Source organism: Lissotriton vulgaris, chromosome 9 (genome assembly GCF_964263255.1).
Source record: "Lissotriton vulgaris chromosome 9, aLisVul1.2, whole genome shotgun sequence".
Lineage (NCBI taxonomy): Eukaryota > Metazoa > Chordata > Amphibia > Caudata > Salamandridae > Lissotriton > Lissotriton vulgaris.
This window is the reverse complement of record NC_141697.1, coordinates 721,892,491-721,908,691: the sequence shown is the minus strand read 5'-3', so window position 1 is coordinate 721,908,691 and position 16,201 is coordinate 721,892,491. Positions and strand designations below refer to the sequence as shown.

The 16,201-nt window shown below is 44.5% G+C and overlaps 1 protein-coding gene across 3 annotated transcripts in view; it reads left to right on the top strand.

Moving 5' to 3' along the window:
• Window positions 1-8,131: 8,131 nt before the first annotated feature.
• The window catches only part of DMPK (DM1 protein kinase), an 809,400-nt gene continuing 801,330 nt past the window's right edge, over window positions 8,132-16,201 (top strand). For all 3 annotated transcript variants that reach the window (XM_086938460.1, XM_086938459.1, XM_086938458.1), the window contains exon 1: window positions 8,132-9,066. In XM_086938460.1, the coding sequence (XP_086794586.1) occupies window positions 8,700-9,066 (367 nt within the window). In that variant the 5' untranslated portion in view covers window positions 8,132-8,699. The remainder of the gene's footprint in view (window positions 9,067-16,201) is intronic.

Below are 16,201 nucleotides of genomic sequence, written 5' to 3'. Positions count from 1 at the left end.
CATGGCATTCTGGGTAGGGAAACATTGGAGGATCCACGCAAGCTATACCGCACTGGACTCCCCGGGGTGTCTAGTTTTCAGAAATGTGTGGGTTTTGTAGTTTAATATACAAGAAGAGGGGTGGAGAGGAAAGAAATATATATAACAAAGCGTACAAGCAGTGACACAAATGCGTCTTATGAAAAACTGCCCTCACTCACACACAATGTGTGTGGGGTGCTTCATCATCGGGTCTGCTGCGACGCCCAGGCGTAGCCACGCTCAGGGCGTAGCATAGGGAGGGGAAACAAAAAATACAAGGACAAAATACAACACAAGACTGAAAGTGACAACAATGTTCACAACAGGAAATGACAATCCAGGACTGGGTACAGTGACAGAACAAAAAAGTGCAGTCAGAAATAGTGAGGTTAAAACTGGCTCCTGGATACCTAATGTAACTTTTATTGATAGGTTCCAAGGTCAGGATTATAACTAAATTACAGATGATGGTGGTAAAGTAGGAAATTAGGAACCCCCAACACCCCTCCTATACTGCTAAAGTCAACATGTTTCGACCTAAGCGTGCCCTCAAATGGTCGGTCACATCGGTCTTCTTCAGGACATCTGGCCGTCCCAGTCTCATATAGTACCCCCCTTACCTTAGTCTGGTGCTACAGAGGTACTAGTAGATTTCTCAATCAGTTAGGTCCATGTGGAGGGAATTACGCCAACACGGATGACATGTACTGCAAGGAAATAAATGGCATTCACAACTGTCAACAAGGCCAAATATTGCCTATACTGAAGTGTTTCAAAACAACGTATTCCCCCGTCTTGCGTAATGCCCCTCCATCTTAAATATATTTATTTCAAACCCACAGGGTTTGGTAGTTTCCCAAGATGGCCGCCGAGACCAGGTTACCTCCCTTCCAAAACCAGGTTGTTTTGTAATAGGTCATTTTGATGTCTCCTCAATACATTTTGGGCCCTTGCTTGTTGTAGTTACTTGACCCACCCACACGAGTGAGGTATAATTTTTATATGGAGACCTGGAGAACACTTTGTGGTCAGACATTTGTGGATCCACGTAGATTCCAGAACTTTCCCAGACAGAAATTTGAGAAAAAAGTGATGTTTTTTCAGCACAATTTTAGGTTTGTAGGGGATTCTGGGTAGGAAAACGTTGGGGGACTCATGCAAGCCATACCTCACTGGACTCCCCTGGTAGTCTAGTTTTCAAAAATGTGTAGGTTTGGTAGTTTCTCAAGATAGTCGCTGAGTCTGGGGACAAAAACCTAGGTGACCCCTTGCAAAACCAGGTTATTTTGTGTTAGGTCATTTTGATGTCTCCTCAATACGTTTTGGGACCTCACCTGTTGCGGGTACTTGACCCACCCACACAAGTGAGGTATCATTTTTATTAGGAGACCTGGGGAAACGCTGGCTGGTAGGAAATTTGTGGATGCACGTAGATTCGAGATCTTTCCCAAACAGAAATTTGAAAAAATTGGAATGGCGCGCTGGGGGAGACAACACCGGGTGGATGCCCAGGAGTGCCACACCAGGCGTCCTCTGCATAGCCCACTGGGGCATCTAGTCCACCCGGCCCCGGAAACAACCAGCGTGGGGGCCAGGGAAAGACAGGCAGGGCCCTGGACAGAAAGGGGCTGGGCCAGTGAGTCCCTCCTGGGACGCCCGCTGCTCGATCTGCACAGCCGATCGGCCCTGCCACCGCCCCTCAGAGCAAATCCCCCACAGCCGGACAAGGGAGGGCCCAGGATGCAGGGGAATACACCTCAGCCTTGGCGTTCAGCACAGGCTCTCGCTCAACGCAGCACCAGGAGGAGTGGGGGGGGGGGGCGAGACGCCTGAGAAGTGATCTCCCCCACCACTGCTCGACTTGACAGCCGATCCCCAGTACCTGTCCCCACTCACCAGGCATCACTGCTCTTTGGGGGCCAGAACCATCCCCAGCCTCAGGTTCCAGCCGGATACAGCGGCATCTGCATATGGACCAGATCCGCTCCGGAATATGACTCCTCCCCACGTTGCCTCCAGGACAGAGGTCTCGATACCCATGGGTCGGGTTGCAGCCAGTCCCGGGGCCCACCAGGCTCACAGGCCTCGGTGCTGGGAGCCGCCATTTTGAGTCTCTGGGCACTGTGAAGGTCCGGGCGCAGGACGGGCCTCTGGTCTTCACAGGGCGGCGCCCCCAGGGACAAGCGACCCACCACGCAGGGTCCCCAACAGGACAGGAGCCACACCACTGATGGCCACTCCACAGGTATGTGCGCCCGATTCAGTAGCGGTTCGCGGTGGAGTCCGCCATGTTGCAGCCCAAGGGCCTCGCAGGACCCAGAATCAGAGCTGGCGCTAGTCTCATGGAATCAGCAATCTGGAGGCACCTGTGCGTTGAGCCCTCACCAGGGGCTCTCAGCATGTTGGCAGACGATACGGATGGCAGCTGTAGGCAGTAGGATGTGAAGCGGATGACGGAGGGGTCCGGAGCACTCCTAGAGTGCGACCCCCATCTTGACGCTTCAGCGCTTCTTGCTATATTGAGGCATTAAACTAATACTAATGAGGTGCAGCCTATATCAAGACAGTTTGAATAAGTGTAAAAATGACAATATAATGTAATAATACTTTCACAAAATGTGTCACATAATTTCTCTTTACTTGCCACATAATTTAGTCAACCCTGCCATGTTATTTGGTTCTCCCCTGCCACATAATTTCAGTGGCCCTGCATATAAGTAGTATTGGGGAGAGATGATGTACCAAGGTTGCAGCGAGAAGACAGGGCTCTGAAATGAAATGGAGAAAAGAACTGTGGCAATCAGCTGAGAGAGTAAAAGGTGGTGGCATGACAAAGTTAAAAGCCTGCCCCCAGTAGTTTCTCTCAAGTACTTATGAAATGATAACGAGCTGTGCGCTCTTGTTTCCTTCTATTACACTGACATTTAGGTGTTAAGCTCCAGATGCTCCCAGCCAGGATGCTATGTGTAGAAAAGGAGGGCTGGTGCCTCTTTAAAATCAGGCCTTTGTTTTGGGCACAGCTGATATTAAAATATGATAGCAGGTTGCCGCTTAAAATGAAATAAAGGCAACATGCAGGCACTGCTGAATTATGTCCCGATGTCGGAAAATGACAACAGGACAAATTCTGCATTTTTCTCTGGGTCAACCTGATCCCAGAGACAGCTGTTGGAACTGAGATCCGGCTGGTTTCCCATACATCCCAGCACTGGGCAGGTCCATCGCACGTGGGAGCATGCACAAGTCTAAATTTAATTCATACAGACCAAATATACTGCTCTCCTCTGTGCTGCAGTGAAGTACTAAGTACTTTATGATAGGCATTAAACAGGGCCACTATAATTATGCACTTGTGCGCTGAATCATGGCTTGGCTGCATTTGCCACCTAATTCATCATCTGCTGCATAATCTTCAAATTTAAACAACAACAAAATCCTGGCTGAAAAGTTACTAAAAGTCTAAGGAAAATCCCTGGAAAAAGTAATTCACTCACTCACACTTGATACTCTGGGTACTATTTATAATTACTGGTCACAAATTAATTTATACCGTTCACGGACTTTTTATTTTAAAAAAACATGTAGATAAAAAGAATTCATTACATATTAGGTTTCATAATACATGTAAAATCAAAAACAATCACTTTGTGCAATAAATAAAAACAGTGTTAAAAGTTATTCATTATTGTACACAGGTAAAGCAGAGAAAAAGAATACACATTTTAAAGTGTCAACATAATCCTATCAAAGTTAATCACAACATTATCTAAGGCACAACATATATCACCTATGATCAAAAGCAAGACCCCAATGAAAAAAGAACACCTATTTCTATTACTGATTTCAAGATTCAAGTGCCCTTACAATATTTCTAGTACAAATCCCATGTTACAATATGCCTAATACCAAGGATTTCCTGGGCTTGAATTCTAAAGAGCGAAAAAAGCGTCGACGCGTTTCGGTGTATCTGCCCTTGGATATTGGCACACCTTCCTCAGGACAATTCGGAGTCATTTGGGGTTAAAATCATGTATCCTTCCTGTGTGTTAGAAAAGGATTTATTCAATACATGGAAAAAAATATTTTGATTCAAAGTAAAAGTTGTTTCCCTATCTAAGTAGTATGCTATTCCTACAGGTACAATTCTATATGTGCTTTATGGACACATCTTATGTTCAACATTACGGGCATATCTACATTCCACATTGCATTACATGCTCTGATGTATCTAAATTACTGACGGATAATCCCATGATATACTCCATTGCTCATTTCTTACAACCTCCGTTATAACCTAGTTGATGGCCTGTTCTTTCTAGATGCACTCAAACACACCATTCACTCATGTGCTACTGACCTTAAGATTAAGGTTCTGTTTCTTTTTAGATAGATTATGACCAAATCCACGTTATGCTGGATCTTAAGCTTGATCTTTAGATAGTACGTAGTCTAATGATAAAATACACAGAAATATGTGTTATCAATTAAGATATTTTCCTTATTGTTGTCTTAAAATCATGGCTATCTATTCACATTTATAGCTCAGAGTATGTAAAATATGAATGTGTATTACCGTAGAGGGTGTTCCCTTGCCCTTACGTCTCGTCGGTTCATTCAATAAACCTGACAGTTTGGTGAGTGGCCCTCTGGATACGGGAATTTCACTGGTTCTATAGATGAGGCCCCTACACGGGATAATGCCGGTAAACTGATTTAGGCAGGGGTATAAGATTTTATATTTCCCTATGTTGTGGCATTTCTTACAAACATGTACATTCCTACGGATGTATGGGGTGTCCTCTTCCCCGTGGTATTCTTTTCTTAGTTGGTTTCCCATTCGCCTCAGGATAACGGTAAATGGGCTTGTAGAAGCTATGCCTGATCTATATGGAAAGTAAATTACAGATTGTTGTACTTAACATTTGTTCTATTCTTTATGAATTTAATTTAAAAAAAATATATATATATTCTTTGCATTTGTTATCCTATGGTTATATCATATTAATATATAAAGTCATTATTTGCCCTTATCTGGATAACTTGATAAACGGTTGTATTAAACCCTTTTCCCCTTTACTACAGCTTGTTCCTGGATCTTTTAAGTTGGTGTTAAAGTATCTAATTTATTTATATTGCTGCCCTTCCCAATACCAATGCACAGAGGTCCTTTGTGTATTATCTTAGACCTCCCGCCGTAAGGGCAAATAATGACTTTATATATTAATATGATATAAACATAGGATAACGAATGCAAAGAATTAAACATTTTTTTTAAATTAAATTCATAAAGAATAGAACAAATGTTAAGTACAACAATCTGTAATTTACTTTCCATATAGATCAGGCATAGCTTCTACAAGCCCATTTACCGTTATCCTGAGGCGAATGGGAAACTAACTAAGGAAAGAATACCACGGGGAAGAGGACACCCCATACATCCGTAGGAATGTACATGTTTGTAAGAAATGCCACAACATAGGGAAATATAAAATCTTATACCCCTGCCTAAATAAGTTTACCGGCATTATCCCGTGTAGGGGCCTCATCTATAGAACCGGTGAAATTCCCGTATCCAGAGGGCCACTCACCAAACTGTCGGGGTTATTGAATGAACCGACGAGACGTAAGGGCAAGGGAACACCCTCTACGGTAATTAATACACATTCATATTTTACATACTCTGAGCTATGAATGTGAATAGATAGCCATGATTTTAAGACACCAATAAGGAAAATATCTAAATTGATAACACATATTTCTGTGTATTTTATCATTAGACTACGTACTATCTAAAGATCAAGCTTAAGATCCAGCATAACGTGGATTTGGTCATAATCTATCTAAAAAGAAACAGAACCTTAATCTTAAGGTCAGTAGAACATGAGTGAATGGTGTGTTTGAGTGCATCTAGAAAGAACTGGTCATCAACTAGGTCATAACGGAGGTTGTAAAAAATGAGCAATGGAGTATATCATGGGATTATCCGTCAGTAATTTAGATAACATCAGAGCATGTAATGCAATGTGGAATGTAGATATGCCCGTAATGTTGAACATAAGATGTGTCCATAAAGCACATATAGAATTGTACCTGTAGGAATAGCATACTAATTAGATAGGGAAACGACTTTTACTTTGAATCAAAAAAATTTTCCATGTATTGACTAAATCCTTTTCTAACACACATGAAGGATACATGATTTTAACCCCAAACGACTCCGAATTGTCCTGAGGAAGGTGTGCCAATATCCAAGGGCAGACACACCGAAACGCGTTGACGCTTTTTTTCGCTCTTTAGAATTCAAGCCCAGGAAATCCTTGATATTAGGCATATTGTAACATGGGATTTGTACTAGAAATATTGTAAGGGCACTTGAATCTTGAAATCAGTAATAGAAATAGGTGTTCTTTTTTCATTGGGGTCTTGCTTTTGATCATAGGTGATATATGTTTTGCCTTAGATAATGTTGTGATTAACTTTGATAGGATTATGTTGACACTTTAAAATGTGTATTCTTTTTCTCTGCTTTACCTGTGTACATTAATGAATAACTTTTAACACTGTTTTTATTTATTGCACAAAGTGATTGTTTTTGATTTTACATGTATTATGAAACCTAATATGTAATGAATTCTTTTTTATCTACATGTTTTTTTAAATAAAAAGTCTGTGAACGGTATAAATTAGTTTGTGACCAGTGATTATAAATAGTACCCAGAGTATCAAGTGTGAGTGAGTGAATTACTTTTTCCAGGGATTTTCCTCAGACTTTTTGTCTGCAGTACCCTGTTCCGTGGAACATGTGTGGTCTTCTCTCTTCTTGTTGACTGAAAAGTTACTAAAAACACAGCGCTGTGTTGCTGCGCAGTAGAAGGCCCTTTGCAAAGGTTTCCTGCCCAAGTTTCTGTTGCTTCTTGCTATATTAAGGCATTAAACTGTTACCAATGAGGTGCATCCTATGTCCAGACAATGTGAATAAGTGTAAAAATGACAAAATAATACCATCACAAATGTGCCGCATAATTTGGCTTTTCTTGCTGCATAATTTAGTCAACCCTGCCACGTTACTTGGCCTTCCTCTGCCGCATAATTTCAGTGGTACTGGATATAAGTAACACTGGGGAGAGATTGAGTATTAAGGTAGGGGCGAGAAGACGAGGCGCTAAAATGAAATGGATACGAGGAACTATGGAAATCAGCTGAGAGAGGAAAGGAAAGGGTGGTGCCATGACAAAGAGTCATGCGAGAGAGAGAGAGAGAGAGAGAGAGGGGTGATTACTTTGAGAGTACTTTTGACAGGGTGCTGCGCAGGAGGGGCAATGAAAACGCAGACGACCGGCAGAAATAGCTGCCAGATATATTACCACTTGTCACCGATTTGGCCGTGAAACGCAATCGCACGAACGTCTACTGTATTTCCGTTTCCGTGAAAGGCTTTGTGTCAATCATATCTGAAAAAAAAGAAGTGTGCGTTTGAGCAGCGCGTCCGTTGGTTGTAGAGTGTCTTCTATTTACTGTGAAACACTGATTGAACTTGTCCTGACAATAAAGTTCATTTGAACTTGAATTAGTGAGGGGGCGCTGGCCAGAGAGGTATCACAGAGGAAAGAATATCGCGCGAGAGCATTAGAGAGTGAGGAAGGTGTAAAGCAGCAGGGGAGCCGGTGGGGCATCGGGGGGTAAAAAGGTGCGAGAGAGAGTGCTTGGAAGGCTGGGAAAATGAGGACATGCGTGTGTATAGAAGGAAAGCAAAAGAAAACTACAGGGGTGGGAGAGATAGGAGGAAAGGAGGAAAGTTAAAAAAAAGAAAAGGAAGACTCGTGAGAAAAGGAGTGAGTGGGGCGTCATGCAAGCCGAGGGAGGGAGCCGTTGTGAGAGCAGCAAACATAAGCACTGGTTCACACACAAGAGCTCAGAGAACTACGGAACAGCCCACAGAGCCGGGCGAGGGAGAGAGTAAAAGATAGCGAGAGAGAGAGCGCGAGGGACGGAACTGAAGAAGAAAGAGAGAGAGCGCGCTGGCAAGAGAGAAAGAGAGGGTTAATGAGATGGGTGGAGAAATCGAAAGGGGGAGAGGTTGAGGAACAGGTTTAGAGGTGCAGAGACAATCAGAGAGTGATGGAAAGAGAGAACGCTCGAAATTGGGGAGGGAAGACGAGGGAATGCGAGGCAAGGAATGATAGAGTGAGAGACAATAGACAATGAGAGAACGATAGCAAAGGTAAGAAGGGGAAGAGACAACGCGCGAAGTAGAGAGCAAGAAAGTTTGGAGTGGGAGAGAGAACGTGATTCCACTGGAGGAGACTACAGTCACCAAAAGTCATCCCGCGACGCCCGGCTCGCCTCGTCCCGCCCTGGGATGCGCCTGCGTGCGCCTGTCTGACGGCTGTCTATGCCTTCACTTGCGGCGGTAGTTTCGGCGGCGCCGTTGCTTCCGCGCTGCTTCGCGAAATACAGCGCACCGAGAATGTTGTATCGACCAAAAGCATTGAGCCGGTGATAGTTCCCGAGGCGGATCGGGAGAACAGCTGTGGATGTGAACTCAACTCAATCGCCTACAGTTCGAAGTAACCCAGAAGTCCCCATTACGTGGAAGATACAGTTGTTAGATTCATTTCTAGCGCTTGGAAGTATCCCCGGGTGTGACCTGCATTTTCCTCAGCCTGCCGTATCCGCGGATGTGTTTTTCCTTCCACCACATTGAAGTAACCCCCGGATGTAAACTGTGCCCCCAGCAGACCGGGATACTTAAGTACAGCTGTTGCCCACTCTTGGAGGCAAAGCTATCTGACAGGTCCTGCGGACGCCATGCCCGTGGTGCAGCCGAATCAGTGAGGGGAGAGGATTCAGCTCCATTCTGGGGACCCAGGGATCCGCGTACCCCAATGTCGGCCGAGGTGCGGCTGAAGAAGCTGGAGGAGATGGTGCTGGACAGAAGTTTCTTGGGCTTGGAGACCCTGCTGGACTTGTTGCTTTGCGTCCACCACGAGCTCAGCACCTCGCCCCTGGCGCAGGAGAAGTACATTGCCGACTTTCTGCAGCGTGGTAAGTCGGGCCGCTAAAGCTTTGTAAAGTGCATCCAAGAACTGTGAGCCCACCCTGGGGTGCAGTGCACATGGCATGCACTTTGTTGTGCACAAGATTGTGGGTGGGGTGCACACGCTGGATGTGAGGTGCTAAAAGACACGAGAGAAGGCAGGGTCTGATACCACTCTCCGCACTCACCTGATGTACTTTGTCTAGTTCATCTTGAATTTTGTACCCAGTTCTGAAGGTCTCTTTTTCATTTATTTTGTCTGTAGGTCTGAAGCCCTCATCTTGAGTTTTTGCTTGGTTTTGGAGGCATTATTATGAGTATTGGCTACAGTTGTTCAGGCCTTCTCATAAGTACTCTCTCCATTCCTGGAGTTTTCATCTTGACTTTTTGTACAGTTCTGAAGAACTCATCTTGAGTTTTATCTGTAGCTCTGGAGGGCTCATCTTGAATTTTGTTTGCACTTTGTGAGGCTTGGTGTTGAGTGTTGTGTACAGTTATGGAAGCCTCTTTGTGAGTTTTGCGTACAGCTCTTGAGGTCTCATCTTGACAGATCTGGAGGGCTCATCTTGAGTTATGTGTACAGTTCTGGGGCCTCATATTTGATTTTGTGAACAGTTCTGGAGGCCAGATCCAGAAGAATAGATACATTTTTGACATACACCCAGAACTGGTGGAGAAAAATGGTGCATGCTTTGAAACTACAAGAGCTATGAAGGGAGATTGAATATTCAAAACAGGAAGGGCGTACTGGGAGGTGTTCGCTTTCTTAAAGAGGACATGTATAGTACTTGAGGTAACATTTCTTTTCTGCACTGTACTGGTGCCGGCAGATGTCACAGTATGTAATGGGTGCAGGGGAGGGTTAAAAGTCATAACAGAAAATATGCTTTCTGATAGAGGGCAATGCACGACTATAACAGCCTCCTGGTAGAAGAGGTGTGGAATAAAAAACAAATGAAAAAGGTCTTGATGCACACAAGACTAAAAAATGCAGAGCAAGCCAACAGCCATGTATGGTGTGTATGAAGAGCCGGCAAAAGACAGACTTGATGGACCTGGTGGTCCAGCTCTTGCTAGATCTAATTTTACGGGAAGCGATAGGTTTCTTACTATCTGCGCCGTAAGTGCTCGATTCACAAAACCTTTTTCTGGGAATAACTGTGTCTTACACGTGACCTAGATGTGATTTATTCCTGAATTTTCAAAGGGTCTGAAACACCGCAAAAAGTTTTGTGAATCAGCCCATTTGTGCAGAGTCAGGTGGGTGGTAGTTTCATCCTGTGCAGAAAGCACAGCAACAGGCGATTGGTATTTCCTGCCCAGTAATATTTGCGGAGACTCATTCTTAGCACTTCCTGCAATATAATAAGCGCAGAGACTCGAATTTGGCACTTTTTTCTGTATAATGAGGTTAGCAACTACAGTTTGGTATTTCATGCTTTGCAGATACTCATGTCTACCAGTTTTGGCTGAGGATCGGTAGAGTCGTGAACACTTTCACCTTGTCAGGTTAAGGACTAATACCGCCTCTATCATATCAGTTATTAAGTGCGGGTTGATGTAGATGATCTCCCAGCCAAGACTCCACACGTGTTTAATCACGGCACTTAATAGGCTTTCAAATTTAATTTATCTTTCTTCCTCTATTATTAAAGTGTTGTGACTCAGGTTTGGTATTAAGTGCAGTGCAAAAAGTGCAGTCATTTAGGTTTAGTACTTCATGTAATTGCAAGTGCGGAGGCTCAGATTTGGCACTTTGCGCAGTACCAGGTTAGCAACTCCGCTTTAGTATTTCTTGCTCAATAATAGCGCAGTAACTCAGGCTGATTTGTGCTCTCTTATAGTAAGTGCAGAACTTCAGGTTTGGGGATTGATGGTGATGCTAAAGTTGATACTTCCTGGTCTGTAATAAATGCCACTATACAGTATTTGCAAGTAACTGCTGTATTATACCCGCCACATTCAATTCTTGGTTATTCTCCCTCAAAAAATGCTCATCTTCTTCTGTACAGTAATTGCAGCCCTCTAACTGTAAGGTCTAACTTCTTGGAGATCCCCCTGTAAAGGTGCAGTACTATCTCTACTCCATGTAGCTCATGCTCCATAAGTGCAGATGTACAGCTCTGTGCTTTTGCTGAGTACATCCATGTACGTGGTCTTTTCGTTACTTCTGTACACATGGAGGTCTTGTTGGGTCAGGTTAGAAACAGCTTTAGTGGTTTTGCAGAACTTATATAATGAGTACACAGATAGAGGCACCAGGGTAACCACCCTCAGCCATTGGGTGTTGTAAGTGCCATTCACATGTTGATCAGCCCACATTACAGCCACTGGCTGTTGTAAATATTATTTAGAATGTCTGAAATATTGTCAATTCACCAGCATATGTCCGTTTTGTTTGGTACATTTTGTATGTGATTCAAAATGAAAGGAGCCCACATTTTTCCCTGACTAAAATAAAATAAGAGAATTGTTTACAAAAAAAAGTACCATGTCCATCCTGTAAAATCTAATGGGTATCTTTATCCTCTCTTCAAAATGGAGTCAGTGTGTTGCCAACTTCACTGTATGGATGGAAGGGCTTAGGCAGTCCTCAGGCCATGGGCTTATGCAGGCCAAGGCCTAGGGATGAGGTATTATGTTTCGACCTCAGGCGCTTATAGAGAGTTGTTTCATGCACAGACGGCACCTCTTCGCACACTGCGCTGGAATGGTGTTGGGAAGGAGACAGCCGTTATCAAGCAGTTTCTTCTTTAAGTGTCGCAAGAACATAACATGCTCATAACCAGAGACTCTCTGCCTCTTCGTTAATCCATCAGAGGAGTTCTTTCCATGAGTGGGCTTATGTACAAAAGCCCTCTTTTCCTATATTACTTTCGTAGAGGACGTACTCTTTGAGGAAATTTCTGAAAACATTTCAGGCTGTAGTAAAGACTGATTCTCCTATAGACGGCTTATCCTAGGAGAGAAGCATTATTTCAGAGGACGTTGCCCCAGCTGACGCAAATGATAGGAAAATCAAAATATTCTATCATGAGGGCATACATAGCATTTAACTTTCTCTTAGGGGCATTTGCCTATGCAGCCTACACTGTCCAGTCACTGTTTCATGATTTTTAGGTGTTGGCTGAGGATATGCAGCTGGGAAAAGACTGAGCCATGTCTTGCTTTTATAGAACAAGTCAAATTCCAATCTGATGTGTTCATTGCTAGTTTGTGTACATCTGCAACATTATTGTCAGAGATTGGAGCTGGGTGATATATCTGTATGAAACCCTGGAAAGATCTTGATCAATCAATCATGGGCATTTGTATAGCGCACTACTCACCCGGGATGAGTCTCAAGGCGCTGGGGGGGAGGGGTCCGTTACTGCTCGAAGAGCCAAGTCTTGAGGAGCTTCCTGAAGGAGAGATGATCCTGGGTCTGCCGGAGGTGGATCGGGAGGGAGTTCCATGTCTTGGCTGCCAGGTAGGAGAAGGATCTTTCCAGGGCGGTGGCTTTGCGGATGCGTGGTACGGCGGCGAGGGCGAGGCTGGACGATCGTAGCTGGCGGGTGGGCGCGTAGAAGGTCAGGCGGTTGTTGAGGTACTTGGGGCCCAGGTCGTGGAGGGCCTTGTGTGCGTGGGTGAGGAGTCTGAACGTGATCCTCTTGCTGACGGGGAGCCAGTGCAGGTCTCTCAGGTGGCCGGATATGTGGCTGTGTCGTGGGATGTCCAGGACGAGTCGTGCGGAGGCGTTCTGGATGCGCTGGAGTCTTTTCTGAAGTTTGGCTGTGGTTCCGGCGCAGAGGGTGTTTCCGTAGTTCAGCCGGCTGGTGACGAGTGCCTGGGTGATCGTCTTCCTGGTTTCGGTGGGGATCCAACGGAAGTTCTTGCGGAGCATGCACAGGGTGTTGAAGCATGATGATGAGACTGCGTTGACTTGTCTGGTCATCGAGAGGGAGGAGTCCAGGATGAAGACCAGGTTGCATGCATGGTCCGTTGGTCTGGGAGTGGTGCCCAGGGCTGGGGGCCACCATGAGTCGTCCCAGGCGGAGGGCGATGATCCCAGGATGAGGATTTCCCTCTTGTCTGAGTTCAGTTTCAGGCAGTTGTTCTTCATCCATTCGGAAAGCTTTGTTGAAAAACCTACCCTTTAATGAAGTAAAGGTGTTTGACCCTCTTGTAGATTTGGGAAGAAGTCAGAAGAGGACTCCAAGTTTTCTACTCCAATCCACCCTCCTTCCAGAAGCTTTGGTTTTGGTTTCCCTGGAGTTTTGGTCTTCCACCTTCATCTGCTGAGGTCTTTCATTGCAGGGGCTGTAGCAGGGTTGGCCCTTTCACTGCCAAGTCTCAGGTCCAAACCTTAACCACGCCTTCTACTCACAGAGCCCCAAAGTAAAGACCATACCAGGGATGTAGAGGGAAGACTTCTGTACTTTTGAGAAGTCATGCAGTCAACACTGACGGATCCTTGGGTTCTCCAGGTAGTGGAGAGTGGGTATCGCATCAGCTTCTTAGCCATTCAAACAAATTTCTTTCAATCAACTCCTCTCTGTCCTCTTAGGTGTCAAGGGTTGATGACAGGTATTCTGGACTTGGTCAACAAGGGTGCAGTAGGACAAAGGATGGAAGAAGAAAAGGCCTAGTGGGTTTATTTATTGATGTTATAATCCAAAAGCCTTCAGGTAATTTACATCCAATTATTGACTTAAAGAAAGTCAATGCTGACATCCCATGTTCAAAATGGTTACCCTTCAGAACATCATACCCCTAATAGTCCTAGGTGTATATCTGGCCTCTCTGGACTTTTTGGAAGCTTACCAACTGTTGGACCTGTCATCCTTGGTGTTGTTCCCCCAACGTTTTTCCTTCAATCCTCCTGTTTGGCTGACTTTGTTTTTGCTGGCCTTAGGACTCTGCTCACATTAACACTGCTAGTTAGTGCTAACGTGCTTGTGCTCTCTCCCTAAAACATGATAACATTGTTTTCCACCCAATCTGCACATTTCATTTACTTGAATGCCCTGTAAAGTAGTACTACATATACCCATGGCTTGTAAATTAAATGCTACTAGTGGGCTTGCAGCACTCATTGTGCCACCAATGTAAACAGCTTTTTAAACATTCACAATGCCTGACATTACAGCCTGTGTGTGCAGATTTAAACTGCCATTTCAACCTGGCAAAATACTCCTTTTTCCAGTCCTACATTTTTGTGGAATCTTTCTTGTGGTGTGTTTTCTCTTTATTACTGTTTGAAGTGCTTCATAAATACTTTACAAATTGCCTCTATTATATTTCAATCATATTTCTATTTCAAGCTTAACTGCTTTTGTGCAAGCTACCAGAGGGGTAAACATAGGATAATTTGCGGTTTGATTGTGTTTCACCCTGACAAGAATTGTGGTTGCTGCAAAAGTAGGGTTTCATCACCATCAACCAGTAACCATAGGTCCTAGACCTACACATCCTGGTTCATCTAGATTCCCAGAAATACTTAAGATTGTTTACTGTGGGAAATTATTACCAGTTTTGCTTGCTTCCATTTGATCAACCCTCTGCCCCAGGAGTATTCACCAAAGTACTTTCTCCTCTGATGGGTAATCGACATCTCATGGTTTGCTACTGGTTTCTAACCAGGTTGACTAGCTAATCTGTGCCTCTTCTTTTTCTAAATTTGGTTTACAAACCTCTAACACAGCATAAATTCCTGTTGAGCAAAGAAAAATCCCAACATCTATCAGTCCAAAATGTCCATTTCATAAGATCCCTGTTAAGAATGGAATTAGGTACTGTATTCCTCTCTCCTCTGAGACAAGAGCAATTCATGTGTGGGCTAAGGTCCTTTCTCTAGTATCTGGAAGCCTCTGTGAGGCAGTGGTTGAGAGCTCAGTGAAACTTGTCTGCTGTTCTTCTGCAGTTCCCTGGGCCTAATTGCATTTGTATCCCCCGTTGAATCACCTCTGAGCTCATTGGGATCCAAGTTCAAAAGATTTTGAGACAATGATTCTTGCCTTCCTGTGTAATGTCTCAAAAACTGCAGTGGTGGTTGGATGTAACTAATTTAGCCAGGGGAATTCAACCAGGCCACACGTTTTTATGTAAATGATATGGGCTGCTCACGGGTCCCAAGAGTAGCCTATCTGACAGAACTCATAGGATCTTAGGCGGAGAACAATCTTCTGTGTTTGACTGCAATCTTTCTCATGGGAATGGCGAATTGGCATGAAGACAGCTTGAGCCGTGTTGTCCTGTCCTCTGTGAATAACAGCCTTTGCCCTCCCCCTTTCCTCTTGATTCAGAAGAGGTGCTGGAAACCATTACTGGACCTGTTTGCATCCCCCCAGGGTGACCTCCTTCGCAAGTTTTGTTTCCTTCTCCCATTCTAGCAGGGCTGGGCTGGGAAGTGGATGCATTGAGTCTAAAATGGCACAAAGAGCTTCTCTATACATTCCCTCCTTTTTTTCTTTGTGAAGCAGGGTACACCAGAAGATCAGAGATGAGTGATCAGAGGTTCTGCTAGTGGCTGGCTCCATCCTGGTGGTGCAGATCTTGGTACTCTCTGCTTCAGCAGTTGGTGTTTCAACCCCTGTGGATTTTTACAATCCATCAATCCTCCATCTCATATCCACTGATGTCAGAAGTGGGTTTTCAGTGACTGTCTCTGGGGATCTGGAAATTCAAATGTTAAGATCGCAGTCTTTTGGATGTTTAGCTGAGATAGCTATGTCTCTTCAAAACTCTAGGAGTCAGAGGACCCTTGGAGTTTTTGAGAAACATCATGTTGGGACGGAAAAAGTCCTCTGCATGGTTAAAGACGAGCACCCTTGAGTGTCCAACTGCACTGTTGTCTGGAATACTGATTTTTCATCATTTGCGAACATGGATCATGGGTGTGTGCCCTGACATAGGCCTGTCTCATGGATTGATTGAAAGAGGAGCCCAAAGTGGTACCCTCATAGTGGTGGAAGACTACCACCTTCACCAAGAGTTAAACAGCACAGGCGCGGTGATGACAGCATGCCGTGTAGTGATCAGTAGTAGTGAACAGGTCATTTTACTCTGTGTCACAGAAGTGAGGCTGACAGGCTTACTCACCTTTTAAAAATTTCCCCTGCTGTGTGCTTAACTCACCTTTGGCTACATCAGATAGATGTGGAC